We start from the raw sequence: 18,776 nt of genomic DNA, 5'->3' as shown, positions 1-18,776 counted from the left end.
AGTGCTGAACTCGAGACCCTGCGTAAGGAACTGGAGAACCTTGAAGAGAGGGTTAGGGTGACCAAGCAGCTTATCCAAGACAAGGAAACCCTCATTGCCCGCTCTCGAGAGGAAGCACAAGGCCTCACAGCCGATCTGAAAACCGATCTGGCTGAAATTCGTGCCCTGAGCAGTCAGCTGGTGACGGGCAAAGACGAGGACGACGAGGCTGAGATCGCCGAAGTAGATCGTATCCGTGTTGACGCCCTTCACGCTCTCCACGCATTTCTTCAGAAGAACCTCTCTGTGTAAACTAATAAATGTTTTACTGAACTTGTACCTGTCGATGGCCGTGCATCGTCTTTTTATTCTAGAGTCGATGTCTGTACATCGGCTGTGCTTAAAAAATTTGTATTTTTCTTTTTTTTACGGCCGATTTATTTATGCATCGGCCCCCATACTTCAATGTCCATCATCTCACATATTCGGGGAATATTTCTTGAGCTGCTGGCCATTTGACAGCCACTTCAAACTTCGCATCCTCGTGTCTTATCCATCTAAGTGCCCCCGAGCCGATTCTTTCAAGTAATTGAGGGTATCGGCTCTTCATGCATCCTCTGTTAGATCAATGCTGAACACAGGCAAAACGTATGTCGAGGATAATTTTGGCCGATTGCTAGAATCGGCCTCCTTTTTCATTGCAATGCTTAATGAGGGTTTACCACTCCTTGGTTTTCGTGACGTGCTCGAGGTATGCTCACCATGTTTTGGACCACAAAACTCTGACGGGAGCAAGGACACCATGTTTGTATCAGCCGATGCCTCTGCATCGGCTTTTGTCTGTTTGGGGCGCCACACTTTCTTTGGCGGGCGCGCCTCCGTCTCCAATGTTTGCTGAATTTTCACGGCCAGATCGGGACGTGCTTTTCTCAACGTGTACAGGTACTGTGCTTCGGCTTCCTCCAGGTTTCGTAGCCGCTGCACCCTACGCTTCTGAGAATGGCTGAGTCCATCAGGGCACCACCTTGGTCGGTGATACCTATCTTCTTCTTCATCTGACTCCTCAAAGTCTTCCTCTTGAGACGACTCAGCTCGTTTGTTCTGAGGTGGGAGAGGCCCTAGACGTTTGAACACTGAAACCTCATTTGTTCCCTTCCTTTGCTCGTCCGCATTCAGGCGGTTCTCGATTGTTGGCAATCGGCTCATTCCTGAGTCCCAGCAATGTTTAAAGAAAGGACAGTCCCAATGCCTATCCACGTCTTCTTGCTCCCTTGACCTCCCTCTAGCGTGACGCTCGTACCCGTCATTGTCTCTATCATGCCGACGATACCTCCTGTCCTCTGCATCAGACCGACGATATCTCTCATCATCTACGTCGTAGCGCCGACGTTGGTCATATTGCTGCTCGTATTTGTTAAGGAGATGCGCGGAGAGTGGTCGTTGATACCGCACGCTTCTCACTTCCTCCTCGATCGGTACCGTCTATCATCATATTGGGGCCGGTCGCGTGGATCGGCCTCCTCTTTATCCTTGCCACGGGCGTGGCTGCTCTCTGCTTTATCTTTGCCATGGCGGCTCACACGCCCTGCCATGTTGACACCAACAGTGAACCCTGGCTCGCACCTTATGGAGTGACTAAGGTCCACCATGTTGACGCCAGGAAACGGGCATGTGTCTACTTTCATGGCAAATTGTCCGAAGGTTAATCGGCCTGATTCTATCGCCATTTGAATCTGCGCGCGCAATACTTTGCAATCGTTGGTGGTGTGGGTAAACGTGTGATGCCATTTGCAGTATGGCCTACCGTTCATCTCTTGCGACGTAGGGATTTTGTGGCCTTCGGGTAACTTCAACTGTTTCTCCTTCGACGACAAATCAAAAATCTGCTCGGCTTTGCTTAAATCGAAGTCAACCCTCTTGGAGGCCCCGGTTGTTTCACCCATTTGCGGGACACCGGAACCGGCGTCCGAGTCCATTCAGCCACCGCGACTTCCCGATCTTCCACGGAATCTTCATCCTCTTCGAGCATCGACCAGTGCCTATCGTGCGCTTGAACTTGTCTTGGTACGGTTCGGGTGGCGCCGTTCATACGAAGTCGGTCTCCGGACCATGTGCGCTAACGAATTGTACTCCACTTGGAACGTCGGATCCTTGAGTGGCGCTGCGAGGCTCTGCCACGGCCAGCTCGATCGCTTCTTTCTCGGATAAATGAATCGAATAACATCGGTTCTTGACAGTTCTGAAATGTTGAATGTATTCAGACACCGTCTCTCCTCGCCTTTGCCGAACCTGCGTCAGATCGGCAATGCCAGCTTCAGTAGCTTCTGAATGATATTGTATGTGAAACTGCTCTTCCAGCTGCTTCCAAGTCCGAACTGAATCTGGGGGTAACGAAGTGTACCACCCAAAGGCTGGACCCGTGAGAGATTGGGCAAAGAACCTCACACGTAGCTGCTCTGATGCTGAAACCATGCCCAACTGTGCCAAGTATCGGCTCACGTGCTCGATGGAGCTAGATCCTTCTGATCCACTGAATTTTGTGAAGTCAGGGAGCCGATATTTAGGAGGCAGCGGGATCAGGTCATACTCATTGGGATACGGCTTGGAATAGCCGATTGTTTTCTTCTTCGGCAGGATACCGAACTGATCTCTCAGGATTGCGCTGATCTGATCCACGGTAGGAGCTGTAAGGTTGAGCTGTCCGGACTCGTTGTAGTGGCATATTTAGTCAGCCACGCCTGTTTCTCAGCATCTGCTCCAGAACTCCCTCCTGCCGTAACCATCGCTCCTGCTCCGGCAATTCCTCCTGCCGAAGTTTGGATCGCGCGCGTCCAGTTGTTGCAGTCCGGCACATATGTGCACACGTATCCATGTGGGATCTCCTTGGGCGGCTCATACAAGAACTGGTAGTCGCCAGGATCACCCCCAACCTTGTAGACAACGTATGCCGGTGAACCTTGTTGCTGTGGAGCTGCCATTGCGAACGGTAGTGGTGGCCTAGTGTGGAACTGTATCTCTCCCTGGTGAGTCCCTAGAGCGGGTCCCGACGGGGAGTACCGATGCTTCATGATTTCTTGCACCACATGAAGCACAACGCGCTCCAGAGTATTCACCAGGCTCTCAGAATGCCGATGTACAGAATGAGCCACAACGTAGTTGATTTCCTGACGCAGGGCTCTGGTACGTTCCTCCGAAGGGAGAGACAGATCCAAACCCTCGAGCGCGCCTTGGGGTTTGAATCCTTTGAACCTGATACCGTGCGAACGGGTCTTCTCAAAGGAGCCGATGAGTTCGGCTTCGAGGATGGCCTTCAGCTCATCGTATTTCTTCGATGCTCGCGAGCGGATCCTCGTACTTGATCGGTTCGTCCGACATCTTGGCTGCCGATGTTGACGTAGTTGTTGCGAGAAAGTGTCCCACCGGGCGTGCCAGAATGTGTTGCCTGCCAAAACTCACCGGCGAGCAGTGGTTAAGCAACACGAAGAGCCGGGAGACTCCCACGGCCGCTTAGTGGGCCCTGGCGTCTCGCGTCGTCCCGCAAGGTTCCAGCGACACGTCCCGGCGGTTGCAAGGGCGTGCCACCGACCTAGACCTGATCGGGAAGGTGTTGGATTGCTTCGATTAGTCTCCTGCATGGTAGACACGTAAACATTAAATACGAGCCCTATCGGCTCTCGGGTTGCCTCGCGGATCGGCTCAAAGAGCCGATCGCCTCATGGTTCACGTTGGATTTACGATGACCCGGGGATCCCGCTTGATCGGAACAAAGCTAAACCAATCTACGACAGTTTAGGGTTTTCACCGCATGACCGGAACATCCTACGCGTAGTTGGGCCTAGCAGATACGAAAGATGATGGAAACTATCCCTAAAAGAGGCCTAAAAACCAACGTTAAGTCAATTCCCGGAACATCCCTCATAGGAATGGTAAAACAACACCTAACGCACTACCGGATCATCCAACCCCGAGCATAAGGCCTAATCATGCGAGATATTAAACTAATCCTTGAAGAACAAGGAGCAACTATAACAGATCGGATCTACTAAGTAACGAACGAGCAGGGTGCTGCCCTTACACCCAGCTAGGTGTAAGGGCAGCTAGATATCGAGGGACAGCATTGCTAAGCAAATAAGCATAAGAAAAGCATCAATGCAAGCCCCTAAACATCTACGATAAATAGTGCTACTCGCCATCAACAACGCTTCAGCACGAGTAACACAAGGTAATCGAATAAACGTGTACTGCCTAGATCGAAAGATGCGATCTAGGCAGCATGATGATTACCCGGAAGAAACCCTCGAAACAAGGGGTGGCGATGCGCCTGGTTTGTGTTTGTTGTGAACGTGATTGTCCTTCTTTTCTCGATAACCCTAGATACATATTTATAGTTCAGGGGACTTTCTAATTCAGGTGTGCACCTAACCGTGCACGGGTTAAACTCTAACTTTTACTTCTAAACTAAGATGCGATCTACTATAATTTACAGATACACGGGCAATCTAGCCCAAACTCTTCGCGCAAGGCCGCTTCAAAGACGCTCCACGTGTACATCCTTCAAGCCCATCTCAATAACGGCCCATCTCCTGATTTGGCCAAAATCTGGTGATAACAAAATGTGAGCAACCTAACCAGTATCAAATACCCATGCACTACTACGATTACCAGTAAGATAGACATCAATAACATGTATATCAAATATACCTTTCTTCTTGATGAGGCCCCTCTTCAGATCAGCCAAGTATTTGGAGCAATTGCGCTTCCAGTGCCCCTTCTCCTTGCAGTAAAAGCACACAGTATCAGGCTTAGGGCCAGCATTAGGCTTCTCAGGAGGCGCAGCAGCTTTCTTGCCGCCCTTCTTGAAGTTGTCCTTGTTGTTAGGCTTGCCCTGCTTCTTGAAACTGGTGGTCTTGTTGACCATCAACAGTTGGTGCTCTTTCTGCATCTCCACCTCAGCAGATTTTAGCATGGAGAAGAGTTCAGGTAACTCCTTGTTCATGTGCTGCATGTTGTAGTTCATCACAAAGTTCTTGTAACTAGGTGGAAGTGATTGGAGTACACGATGAATACCTAGTTGGTTAGGAATCACAATCCCCAAGTCACTGAGCTTCTTCGCGTGCCCAGACATCTTGAGCACGTGCTTGCTAACGGAGCTACCCTCTTCCATCATGCAGCCAAAGAAATGTTTTGAGGCCTCGGAGCTTTCCACGGCCGCATGAGTTTCAAAGATAGCTTTGAGCTCACGGACTAGCTCACGGGGGTCGTGGTGCTCAAAACGCTTTTGGAGCTCTGCCTCTAGGATGCACAAGATGGCACACTGAACTTGGGAGTACCGAGTTTTCCGAGTCTCGTAAACATTCTTTACTTCATCGGTTTCAGTTTCTGCAGGTGGGGCACCTAGCGGTGCATCGAGCACATATTGCAGGTTTCCACCAGTGAGGAAAATCCTCACATGACGGAACCAGTCAGTGAAGTTGCTACCATTGCTTTTAAGCTTTTCTTTCTCTAGGAACTAGTTAAAATTGTGGAGGGGCCCGCCATGATCTACAACATATTTGCAAAGACTTTAGACTAAGTTTATGATAAATTGAGTTCAATTTTAATTCTTAAATTAACTAGGTGAACTCCCACTCAAAACAACATCCCTCACATTGTCTTAGTGATTACACGAACCAAATCCACTACACCAAGTCCGATCTTCACGAGAAAAGATGTAGTTTCAAAGGCGAACACTCAAAGTGTTCATCATATCATTCATATGACTCATGCTCTACCTTTCGGTATTCCGTGTTCCGAGACCATGTCTGTACATGCTAGGCTCGTCAAGGCTACCTTAATATCCGCGTGTGCAAATCTGGCTTGCACCCGTTGTATGCACATGTAGAATCTATCACACCCGATCATCACGTGATGCTTCGAAACGACAAGTCTTAGCAACAGTGCATACTAAGGATGAACACTTTATTATGTTGATATTTAGTGAGAGGGATCATCGTATAATGCTACCGTCGCGATCTAAGCAAAATAAGATGCAAAAAGGATTAACATCACATGCAATTCATAATGTGTGATATGATATGGCCTTTCTTCTTGTGCTTTTGATCTCCATCTCCAAAGCACGGACATGATCTCCATCATCACCGAGCATGGCGTCAAGGTCGGTGGCGCCGCTTCATGGTTGTCCATCACTTATAGCTACTATAACAACTACTTGAAATAAAGCTATTACATGATGAATAGACACTCAGGTCTTTAACAAAAATTAAAGACAACCATTAGGCTCCTGTCGGTTGCCATAATACAATAATGAACATCTCATACATCAAATATAATCATCATCACATGGCCATATCACATCACCAAACCCTGCAAAAACAAGTTAGATGCCTCTAATTTGGTTTGCACATTTTACGTGGTTTAGGGTTTTCGAGTAAGATCCAATCTACCTATGAACATGAACCACAACGGTGATACTAGTGTTGTCAATAGAAAGAGTAGATTGAATCTTCACTATGGTGGGAGAGACAGACACCCGCAAAGCCACTTATGCGATACAAATTGCATGTCAAGCGTGGAGCAAGTCTCATGAGACGCGGTCATGTAAAGTTAGCCCGGGCCGCTTCATCCCACCATCCCGCAAGATGCAAAGTACACTAACTAAAAACAACAAAAGCATCAACGCCCATAAAAACCATTGTGTTCTACTCGTGCAACAGATCTATGCATAGACACGACTATGATACCACTGATGGGATCGTTGCATGGAAAACAAAAAATTCTACCGTGAACATGAACAAAAACCAAGATCCAATCTAGGAAGAAGCAAGATCTAATCTACCAAGATCGAAGCAATGAGAAGGATGTGAGACTAACCCTCGAAGATTCCAAAGCTTACGAGATTATATCTCGTTGTTGATGTAGTCGATCGTCCGTGATGCAATCTGCATAACTTCCGTAGTCGGTCGTGCGTACGGTGTCGATGAAACCCGTCCTCTCGTTGTTCCAGCGGGCAGCGGAGGTGTGGTAGATCCCCTCGGAATCCCAGCAGCACAACGGCATGGTGGTGGTGGTGGAGGAGAAAAGCTACAGGGCTTCGCCAAGCCGGAGCAGACTAGCGGTGGAGGAGAGAGATCGGCGGCTAAGGTTTTTGGGAGAGGGAACCTTCGGGTGGCCAGCCATCCTCCTCACCTCTATATATAGAGGGAGGGGTGGCTAGGGCTGGCCCCACCTCTCTCCAAGTCGCACCAAGAAGGGGGGAGGAGATAAACCTCTCCCCAAACCTTTATCTCTTATTTAAACCATTCAAATCTAGAGATAGATCTTATCTCTAATTTAAATCACTTAAATCTTATCTCTAAGGGGCTGGCCGACTTGGGCCCACATGTCATAGTGTGCCTGGCCAACTAGGCCATGTAGCACTCATGTGGCCCCTCCCGGGGTGGTGGGCCCACCGGTGGCCCTCTAGAACCTTCTAGAAGCTCCGGTCAAAACACCGAAACTTTTCGCGAACCCCGGAAGATGACTTCCATTATATGAATCTTATTCTCCGGACCATTACGGACCTCCTCGTGATGTCCTGGATCTCATCCGAGACTTCGAACAACATTTGGTCTCCATCTCATATTTCGAAGCTACTATACAACATCGAACCTTAAACGCGTCACCCTACGGTTCGTGAACTATGCGGACATGATCGAGACTCCTCTCCGACCAATAACCAATAGCGGGACCTGGAGATCCATAATGGCTCCCACACATTCAGCGGTAACTTAGTGATGGATTGAACCATTAACATACGATACTGATTCCCTTTGTCATGCGATACTTTACTTGTCCGAGGTTCGATCATCGGTATCTCCATACCTAGTTCAACCTCGTTTCCAACAAGTACTCTTTACTCGAACCGTGGTATGTCATCTCTTGTGACCTAGTCACATGCTTGCAAGCTAATTAGACGACATTCCACCGAGAGGGCCCAGAGTATATCTATCCATCATCGGGATGGACAAATCCCACTCTTGATCCATATTCCTCAACTCACACTTTCCGAATACTTAATCCCATCTTTATAACCATCGATTTACGCAATGGCGTTTGATGTAATCAAAGCATCCTTCCGGTGTAAGTGATTTACATGATCTCATGGTCAAAGGACTTAGGTAACTATGTATCGAAAGCTTATAGCAAGTTGAACTTAATGACTTGATCTCATGCTACGCTTATTTGGGTGTGTGTCCATTATATCATTCATCCAATGACATAACCTTTTTATTAATAACATCCGATGTTCATGATCACGAAACCATAATCATCTATTAATCAACAAGCTAGTTATAGAAGAGGCTTACCAGGGACTCCTTGTTGTTTACATAACACACATGTATCAATGTTTCGGTTAATACAATTATAGCATGGTATGCAAACATTTATCATAAACTCAAAGATATTATAATAACCACTTTATTATTGCCTCTTGGGCATATCTCCAACAATCCTGTGGAAGGTAGATTTGAGAGAAAACTAGGGTGTTGGGCTAGAGAATTATTATCATATGGGGATCGCCTTGTATTATTAATTATGTTCTTACTAGTTTACCGATGTTTATGCTATATTTTTTTGATTTACCTAAAGGGATAAGGAAGAGATTAGATTTTTTCCGATCACGCTTCTTTTGGCAATGTGAGGAAAACAAACAGAAATATAGGTTAACTAAGTGGAACCTTATTTGCAGACCTAAGGACCAAGGTGGTCTTGGAATTGAAGTCCTTGAGATTAAAAATGCTTGCCTACTGAGTAAATGGTTATTTAAACTTCTTTCCGAAGAAGGGTTATGGCAACAACTATTAAAAAACAAATACCTTTCGCAGAAAACCTTGGCTGAAGTTGAAAGCAAGCCTACTGATTCACCCTTCTGGAAGGGACTAATGTAGGTTAAAGGGTTTTTTTAGTAGAGGAAAATTTAAAGTAGGCTCTAGGGAAGGAGTGCGTTTTTGGGAAGATAGATGGTTAGGTGGTCACACCCTTGCATCCCAGTATCCCCAGTTATATAACATAGTCAATCGCAAGCATGATACGGTGGCAAATGTTATGAGTTCAACTCCGCTAAATATTGGTTTTCGGAGAAGATTGATTGGTGATAAATTGGATCAATGGGTACATCTATGCCAAAGATTAATGGAGATAAATCTAAATGAAGATCAAGATAAGTTTGTTTGGGACTTAACATCTTCAGGGAAATTCTCTATTAAATCTATGTATGGTGATTTGTTAAATGGACATACTAGATATCTTCGTAAATATCTTTGGAAAATAAAAATCCCACTGAAAATTAAAATCTTTATGTGGTTCCTTAGCAAGAGAGTCCTCTTAACCTGCGATAATCTAGCAAAAAGGAATTGGAATGGAAATACGAAATGCACTTTCCGTGACGCTGAGGAATCAGTTGAACGTTTGTTTATTTCTTGTCCTTTTGCTAGACTTATTTGGCGAGTGATTTTTGCTGCATATAATATTTCACCTTCATCCAATATGACAAATATCTTTGGGAATTGGCTTAATGAACTGACAAAACTGATAAAGCTAGGATTCACATTGGTGTTTCGGATTTATTTTGGTCAATTTGGAATTGCAGGAATGATATTATTTTTAATAGAAAGGACTCTACTAATTTTTTGCAGGTTATCCACACTATGGTTCATTGGATCCAGCTTTGGCGTTTCTTGCTCCCGGAGGACCAGCGAGAGTGCATGGTTTCTGGATGCAACCGCCTTCAAATGGTTGCCCAGGATATTTTCTACCAGGCTACTTGGCGGCCTATTAAGAGATTACATGATGCCTAGTTTGCTTAGCAATATCCTCTTTTTTTGGTGGTTGATTTTTGTATCGACCCTCGTTGATCCCTGATCTGTAAACTTTGAATATTCAGTTCATTAATAAAAGGCTGCGTGCATCAACTGATGGAGAGGCCAGGGCTCACCCCATTTCGAAAATAAAGATATCTTCCCTCTTTTGATCCTCCTCCATGAATAAATAAGCACTCAAGCCCTCCGTCTCCTTTGCCTGCATGGCTGCCGCTCTCATGGTCAATGCACACCCTTGCTCGAAAAGTCTTATCTGAACCTGACGAAGCATCAACAACACGGCTTGCATGATCAGACCCTTGTCTTCCTTCTTGGTGGCATGGTTGAAGATGATGCCGTCGATGGGGCCCTCATCGGACGGATGTGGTGTGGAGCACGGGCCCTTGCACGTTCCGGGGTACCTGCGTGACCGGCGGGCGGCGATCAAACAGCGCGGTTGCTGGTGAAGGTGGGGAAGATGAAGTCGCACGTGTGGCAGGTGAACCCTGCGGAGGCCATCACTAGACTCGTAGCAAAGGTACCACGCGATGTGCGAGCGCTAGTTCGCCGAGGCGGCGGCAGAGCCACAAGTCGAGACAGGTATCTGGGAGAGAATCTCGGTGGCTATGAACTCGTCTCCCGGCTAGGTGTGCGGCGTCTTGTCGCCGTCATTTTCGTGTTCGGACGCCTGTGTTCATGACGATGGATCGATGCCTATGTATAGTACCGACTCATATGACTTGATCTTCCATCGTGGGTTCGAGTACGACACGGTCTAGGTTCAGAGAGGAATACGGGGATGGATTCCTGTCGGGCGGACGACTTACACACGAACAGACAATACGAAACCAAATTTTCTTTTTCACTTACGGTGGCACATATGGGTAATTTTCATCAATTTTAGGGGTATTTTAAAGTTGGACGAAACTATCGCAAGAAACCTTATTTTCTTTATTATATACTAGGACAAAGCCCGTGGCTTCGCTACGGAGTAAGTATCCGTAAAACCGTCTCCGGGAGAAACAAGTACTCAAACGAATTATATCGTCTGACTCATTGCTCTACACCGATTTTACAGGGTACATTCGTATGCAAGACATTTCCGGGGACAACATATATCCACGCGTTGCTGCGGCAGATGAAAATAGATTAAGCTGAAAATAGAAATCAAAAAACAGAAATATTGCTCCTACGTGACTATTGCAACGGAACTGATAAGATAACTTTTTTAGATAAAAGTTGCAATGGAGCTGATAAAACAACTTTAAAAAGCATTTTTTTAGAACACTTTTAAACGAAAACATCCCACAACCTAAATTTTACCCAAACCGAAATGACCCAAGGAAGCCCACCTAAGCTAAACATTAATTAAACAATTGCTAGTATGTAGATATTCCAAGTACATTATAATTTAGAACAAACTAAACATAAGTTAGCTTTGCTTTTTTTTTCTTTCACAAATACATCTAGCAAGCAGCAAAATCTTCAACTGGCTTTGATCAATCCTTTTTTGCAAACACATCTAGCAAGCAAGCCAGCAAGGGTAGGGATTGAGATCCGGTGCCTTGCTTAAGACAAGCCACAGATCAACAGTAGCATGCCTTGACCTCTGTTTCTTGCCGCTGGATCGAAAATCAATGGCTGGATAAGTATACACAGTGCATTCGTTACAGTACCATTCTACAGTGTGCGTGCTACAGGACACCTGCTACAGTATTGTCTGCAGTGCATGCGCTATAGTACGTTCCTGCATGGCTCAGATCTTGTTCGTCCATTTTCGATCTAACGTCTAGAATAACAAGGCACGGTACTGTTCATCCGTGCCTTGTCTCAAGCAAGGCACCGGATCTCAGTCCCAAGGGTAGGTAGCAGCAACTATATCGAGCAGCTAGCAGCAATGAATTTGTAGCTGCGCGCTCAGCTCGCACAGAAGAACTCCGAGACCGGCTCCCACGACACGTGAAGACACCCACGATATTTGCAGAGAGAAAAAAAAGTAAGGCAGTAGGAACAACATACGTACGGGGATCGAGTCAAAATCCCCAATTTTCTTCTTGCTCTCTGCTTGCTCTGCTGCCGGCCGCCTTCCAACCGCGTTACCTCCGGCCGTCCTCGCCACCTCCGTCCACGCCAGCGCCTCCGTATCCCCGGCTTCCCTCATGCGCCTCTACCACGCCGGCGAGGACCGCCCAACGGCTCCGCCCCTCGCCCAACTGTTGCCTCGCAGGCAGCACGCACGACGCGTCTCGAAGCCCAACGCTTCACGACCTGGCAGTCGAGCCTGCCGTTTTCCTCCGTCGTCGCCGCCAAGCTCGCTTCGGCCGACACCCACTGTCCAGCGAACCTTTTCTCACCTCTGCGCCGCGACCCCATCCGTCTCCGACGCCTCTACCGCACCGGCCACGCCCCCGCGAGGACCCCGGTCGAGGGCCACGGCCATGGGCACCACCGTTCCGGGAGGAGCAGCGCTAGGGATGGAGTCGCTGCTGCGCCACGCGTCGTCCACATCCCTGACGTCCTCCCCGCCAGGATCCCTCTTCGTCAACGCGGTCGCCATGGATCCTCCTGGGCATCCCCACTGACTGATGCTCCGCGTGGTTGTCGCCATGGACGCGACGCGCGACCCTCCTCTCGGGCCTCCCCTCTGATTGTTGCTCATGCGTTTTTAGTGCAGTCGCGATGGACCGTCGGGAAAACTGTCCCGCTCTTGCTTCGGGGGCGGTCTGCGCGACCCTGCCCGTGCATGCCTCCTGTCCAAAGTCCTGGTCTGAGCTCGGTCTGGAGCTCGATGGGTGTTCCTGTGCCGCGCAACGCCTCCCCCTCGCCAGCAACCGAGCCCAGAAGCATGCCTCCGCGCGCAGAAACCGCCACGGCCTAGTTCCCTTTCCTCCGGCGGCGGAATAACGCCCAATCCACGACTAATCCGCCCGGATTTTCGCCGGCAGTTGCGCCGTGGGGCTCCCCTCTTGAAGCCCCGCCCCGAGCCTTTCCCTAGCTCCTGGCTACTCCTCCACCAACCTATCCGCGCGAGATCCTCCGTCCCTAGATCTTCTTCCCCCCTGCTGCAATCGATCTAGATTCAATTTGGTTTTCCACGACTTCTACGCGAATCGTATGCAAAGGAGACATGCTACATATGGGTGAATTTTCGTGGGGCGGGGTTCGATTTTGTAAGGATCGGTTCGTGTCCGTGTGTGGCACGGGATGTTTCTGTGCGGGACAGGAGAAAGGGCGAGACGGAGAACTCTCGTTTCTGGTTTAGAACCAACCGTTACATAATGGCATTATGCAGTAGTATGTGGTTTGGTGGGAGGGTAAATTCGTCCAATAAAAAGTTGAACGGAAATTTTGGCAGAAACCTTAGCTCCTTTATTATTAGGTATAGATATATATATATGTATAGATTTTCCAATCATTGTATCATGTAATATTTGTTACGATAAATGTATGCGGTATTGATTGTTAAAAAATATACGTTTTCTATGCTACGAGGAAAAAAAATGTTGATTCGATTCAGACGCGCCGATCGATCCGCGTGTTGTATCCGTGGACGTGCCGAACTTACCTACCTACCAAACCAAACTTTCCCTTGTCTCCTTTCCCCGCCGCTTCCTCGTCACAAATCCGACTCCCTTCGAGAGAAGAGAAACCGAAGGCAATGCTGGCGTGGAAGGAGAAGGTGGCCGACAGGCTCGCCCGCCTCCTGGCCGACTCCCCTCCCACCTCCTCCACCGCCGTCCAGCCGCAGGTGAGTGATCTGGGATACCCCTATCCGCAAGCGGCACGCCTGCCTCACATTGCGTCGGATCTGTTTTTCTGTTGTTATTGCTTTTCCTGTTTGGGGAGGTTTGGATCTCGTGGTAGAATAGAATTGCTCGCTTTACGGAGGTTCCTGGAACACGGGAAGGCGGGACCTTGGAGGTTCCCGGATCTTGGATTACTGCCCTGGACGAAAGCCGCCTCCTTGGAGGCACGCAAGTGGAATCCTCTGAGAAACGCTGGTTTCTGTCGGCATATTGTCATATCGATGTGCGGACTAGTGAATAGGGTTAACATTACCTTTGAGAAACATTGGCCATGCCCCTCACCAGGAATTCTAGAGAGTAATTATCTTGTTTCCACGGAGACACATATCAAAGTTTTCCTTCAGTCCGAATGGGGCCAGCTAATATGGGTGCTCACCAAGACTGATCAAACGATGGAACTTTTCTGCTGCTATGTCATAAAATACGTTGCTGGTTGATGCGAATTTTCTGATATTCGGACAACTGGGCATCAAGACTGATATTCAGGAGCAAATGTGAATGCTACATTTTTGTTATTGGAATGAGAAGTACCGCTTTCAACCATGTTTTAAAAAATATATGGTCCGCAACCAGGTTATATTACGGATGAAATGGAAAATGTTGGGACATATATATAATGTTCAATGTAATCAATCTGAAGCTGACTTGATAAAAAAAACGACAGCTTTATTGTAAAATATGTGTGCCCTGTAAACCGATAGCTTAAGCTCTTGACTTAGTTTGAGGAATTTAAGCATTGGTATCTCAGATATTTTCACTTGTGGGACCTGCCAATGTTTTAGCCATCCAATACAAGTAGCTCTATGCACGTGCCTTGTTCAGTTTTTCTACATTTTCGCCTATGGGGCTTACCGTGGTTGCTCATCTTTAACCAGATCCGCGCTTTGGAGTTTCAAACTTAACAAATAGACTTGTCTATAATTAACTTTTGGTAGTACAACTGAACTATGCATTCCACCAGCAAGTTAAGTGTAAATAGTGCATATCTAACTTTGTTCTGTTCAGCTGTTCTAATGAATTGCGTTTCCAGGCAATACCTTTTCCAGCAGAGCATTTTACTTCCCCCAGCAAAGGATCATTATCATCTTATGTGATGTCCCTTCTGCCAACCTCAAACTCAGGACATGAAGATGCCTCGCCTTTTGCTAGAAGTATGAGACCATTACCTCCTGAATCACTTGCTAAGCGATGGAGAGGGAATAATTTCTCATGGAAAGATCGTCCGCTAGACTTGAGCGAAGGGTCTGGTTCTGAAAGTGAGAGAGATGAAATGAATGGAAGTTCTAATAACAACCATATCCTCGAGTCACACAGGTCCGAGGATAACCATAATGCTAATGGGGAAACATCAACGTCAGACCACTTAGGCTCTATTTATTATTTAACGGAAAAGTCTAGATTTGTATCCCCAAAATTGTTTGGGTTCTTTCAGTCTTCACTCCCTGGGACTTTAAAGGGATGCCACTGGGTATTGCTCTATAGGTAAACTGCTAAATCATCATGTCATGCTTACAAACTTCTTGTCTCTGAACGTCCATTGCATAATGTTGCCTTTTAATTTCCTGGTCCCTTCTTGTTTTTGGCAAATGAAGTGCAGCACTTGGAAGCATGGAATATCTCTAAGAACACTTCTTCGTAGAAGTGAGCATCTTCAGGGTCCATGCCTATTGGTATGTCCAACTATTTTACCTTTTTAAGGTGCTATTGCTACCTGTGGCATAGTTTATTTTAGAATGTTTGATTCACAAAATTGGGCTTTCTTCTGTTCTTATCCCTCATGTTTGATTAGATTGTAGGGGACATGCAAGGGGCTGTTTTTGGTGGGTTACTGAATGGTCCTTTGAGGCCTACAGAGAAAAGGAAATATCAGGTCAGCTATAGTTGACTGACACATTCTGCACTTGCGTTAACAAATCATGCATGTATATTGACCACATCTCCCCACGATTCCCCCTGCTTTCTAGTAATTTTAATTATATTCTTGATGGAACAGGGGACAAATCAGACATTTGTATTCACAACTATTTATGGTGAACCAAGACTTTTTAGACCAACTGGTAAGTACCATCTTGCAAAAAAAAAACATGTGAGAACACGGCACACTTTTTGTATACCCAAATGGTACGCCTTAGCTAAAATAGCTTATTTTACACCCCTAGTAAAATGCTGTACAGAATGTAATGAAATAGTTTACGGAATATAGTAAAACAGTGAATTCTTAGTAAAATATATTGTCTCAACGTACACTATTTTACTGCATTTATATCAAGGATTAGGAGTCGCTCAACTAGTCTATAAGTAGGTACTAGGCATTCTTTATGATGCCACTTTAGGTGATCCATTGTTTTATATGATAAGAAAACTCGAATGCATGCTAATATGACCTTTAAATAAATGAGGCTCGGTATGTGACACACTCATAGGATATAAGTTATATTGACAAATCTTAATGAACACAACTACAACATAGCATGGCAAGGCAACATGATTTTTTTATATTTGTAAGCATGAGATGCAATTTGGAAACAGCTTTATTTTGTTTTCATGATAGTCATCAGAAAACTGTATGTATAGTTAATTAATACAATCAATTTTAAGTTGTATTGTGTTTTTCTGTTAATCCAAAGAGCTTACATGGATTCATATCCAGGTGCAAACAGGTACTACTATTTGTGCTTGAAAGATACTTTGGCATTTGGAGGTGGTGGGAACTTTGCGTTGCGACTTGATGAAGATTTGTAAGTTGTGATATTTTTTTTGGCGATCTATAAGTTGTGATGTTGGATTATACTTTTCCTCATTTGACAGAACAGTAATGTTGGCATGATATCTTGATTTTTGCTTAATAGGATACATGGAACCAGTGGATCATGTGATACATTTGGGAACTCATGTTTGGCTCATGGTCCCCATTTTGAAATGAAGAATGTTGAGGTACGTTTTTTAAATTTACAGTCATGTTTAATGATGTTAGCACATGACTCAAATACATATTAATTAAGAAACGCCGAGCAGACTAATGGGTACTGCTTATAGATTGAGTGTTATCTTGATAAAAAAGTGATCCTTCTGGACTCTTGTTGCAAATCTTGTTCTTTAAGGGCATCTCTAAGAGCTCCTCTATAATTTAGGATGTCAAATTGGTTATGGGTAGAGGAGAGAGAATGTTAAGGAAGCAAAACAAAAAAAAAATCAGCTTTGCAAGCCAAGCCTTCCTAAAACTGGGTTGGTAAAATTAGAGTGCCAAGTTTTGAGCTCCTAGTTTTATTTGTGCAAATGTAGTCCGAATCACTCAGTAATAAATTTAAATTGAGTAAAATAAATTCGGGAAAATCAGAACAAATAGTAGATAATTATTACAACGGTATGTTCATTAATGAAACAAAATTCTAATGAAGACAATCACAAAGTTCATAGAATTCTAACAAGAAACAAGAATCCGTATCATTCTTTCATCTATATACTAACTTGCAAAAAGTACAAAAGAAGAAAAACATATCTTGGAGACAAACAGGTGGTAGGCGACAAGGTCAAATTGGGTCGACGCAGGTAGCCGAGGTGGAAAACGTAGGCGCAGGCGGCTAGGGGATGTGGGGTGGCTTGGGGAACGGTGGCGCAGGCCACCGACCCGGGAGGTGCCAGCGAGCTCGGTCAGGCTGTGGCAGCTCGACCCGCTTGCAGCCGAGCCTCCGAAGTGTTGGCTGCCTCCAATTCGCCGAGGGCGCGCCTGGGAGGTCGCGGTGGCAGCCGAGGTGGTGAACAGCGGCAGGCTCGGAGGGGGGTTGGCCACCGTGTGTCATTTGCCTTATCCTGCGTGCTCTTGGAGCAAGTTTTTATGGCTGCAATTGCAAAAAAAAAAAGTTTCTACGGAATTCGGGCAGATAAAGGAGGGCCCCTCAAGATCTCTAACCTCCCACTATTTTTAGGTCCTACTTTGGCTATTCGTTGCATTTGTCAAGTATTTCTGTTAAGGAATATACCATGCGATCAATCTCGATATTGAAAGAATCACTTTGTATGTTACAGTGACATATTCTTTCCTGCAGCTGTGGGGTTTCTCCCATTCACGGGGAGGTTCGACATAGCTGATGATGGCTACCGTTGCATGTTATGAAATGGTTGGGTGTACTTATTCTTACATTGTAACAATATTTCTTTTTTCCTCGTTTATCAACTTCATATTGTTGTTCTATTACTTTTAGTGCTATATAAAAAAGTTGTGTCCCTAGAGGCCAGAACTGCAATTCTGAATCATAGAATGTTTTTGCAGCAGCAGTGTGCACATCATTTTTTTAACTTGAGGGTATACTAGTACATCAATGTACCTCTGGTGTAAGAAAATAAAGTGTGAAGTTGCCGGTGCTGGTGCTGCTATTGATTCTGGATCTGAATAGTCTGATGAATTACCTGCTTGTCTTTCTGGCAGAATGATGATTACATTTTTAGTACGATGTCACAGTAACGCTTGTGACTTCCTCTTTATGTCTTGAGGCAATGATTTATCTGGAATTACAACATTTATCAAAATGAGTTTGTTCACGAATTAAATTATTTCTTGTACTTATTTGGCTTCCTTGTCTACGGTTTCCTTGTGTGCTCTGGTTTCCTTGTGTGCTCTGTTTTGCCGTATTACTAAGTATCCACCCTTAGTTTTTTTTGTCCTTCTTATTAAAGTGAAACGGAATAACCCCGTTTAAGGGGAATGATGGTATGCGTGGGATGCGCCCATTGCTGCTGAAGAGATTTGGGACGCGATCAAGAGGCTCCCTGCTAGAAAAGCCCCAGGACCTGACGGCTTCACCGCGGAATTCCTCCGCGCCTGCTGGAACACTGTGAAGCAGGATTTTGTCAGAGTCTTTCAGCAGCTATACGAGCTTCGCGGCAGGGGGTTTTGCAAGCTAAACCAGTCCCTTCTAACCCTGCTACCTAAGCGTGCCGATGCACACTGCCTCGGCGATTACAGGCCCATAAGCCTGATCCACTTGGTGGCCAAAGTCTTCGCCAAAACCCTGTCGCTGCGCCTAGGACCACGGCTCAACGACCTCGTCAGCCCGGTCCAAAACGCCTTCATAACTGGCAGGAGCGTCCACGACAACTTCATCCTCGTTCGCCAATCAGCACGCCTCCTACACCAACTTGGAGCCCCGCGCATACT

At 46.1% G+C, this 18,776-nt stretch overlaps 1 protein-coding gene across 2 annotated transcripts; it reads left to right on the top strand.

Moving 5' to 3' along the window:
* Positions 1-12,738: 12,738 nt before the first annotated feature.
* On the top strand, positions 12,739-18,125 carry LOC124674568 (TLD domain-containing protein 2). 2 transcript variants are annotated; one of them, XM_047210613.1, is made up of 9 exons: positions 12,739-13,563; positions 14,652-15,103; positions 15,219-15,291; positions 15,411-15,491; positions 15,615-15,678; positions 16,272-16,359; positions 16,471-16,555; positions 17,668-17,739; positions 17,892-18,125. In XM_047210613.1, exons 1-8 carry the CDS (start codon positions 13,474-13,476, stop codon positions 17,704-17,706), a joined length of 972 nt encoding a protein of 323 aa, XP_047066569.1. In that variant the 5' UTR covers positions 12,739-13,473; the 3' UTR covers positions 17,707-17,739; positions 17,892-18,125. The 2 variants fall into 2 exon arrangements, with proteins under 2 accessions (XP_047066569.1, XP_047066568.1); XM_047210612.1 differs by lacking the exon at positions 17,892-18,125 and having other exon boundaries at positions 12,740-13,563; positions 17,668-17,875.
* The last annotated feature ends 651 nt before the right edge of the window (positions 18,126-18,776 follow it).

The sequence above is a fragment of the Lolium rigidum genome, chromosome 7 (assembly GCF_022539505.1).
Source record: "Lolium rigidum isolate FL_2022 chromosome 7, APGP_CSIRO_Lrig_0.1, whole genome shotgun sequence".
NCBI classification, from domain to species: Eukaryota; Viridiplantae; Streptophyta; class Magnoliopsida; order Poales; family Poaceae; genus Lolium; species Lolium rigidum.
Note: the sequence above shows the minus strand (reverse complement) of the source record. Positions and strands in the feature narration are given on the sequence as shown.

Excerpts from the sequence above, each read along its gene's own strand:
- LOC124674568 (XM_047210613.1), top strand. The coding sequence starts at position 13,474 with ATGCTGGCGTGGAAGGAGAAGGTGGCCGACAGGCTCGCCCGCCTCCTG. Across the intron at positions 16,360-16,470 it reads TTGCGACTTGATGAAGATTT|GATACATGGAACCAGTGGAT; the intron begins GTAAGTTGTGAT and ends TTTGCTTAATAG. Across the intron at positions 16,556-17,667 it reads TTGAAATGAAGAATGTTGAG|CTGTGGGGTTTCTCCCATTC; the intron begins GTACGTTTTTTA and ends TCTTTCCTGCAG.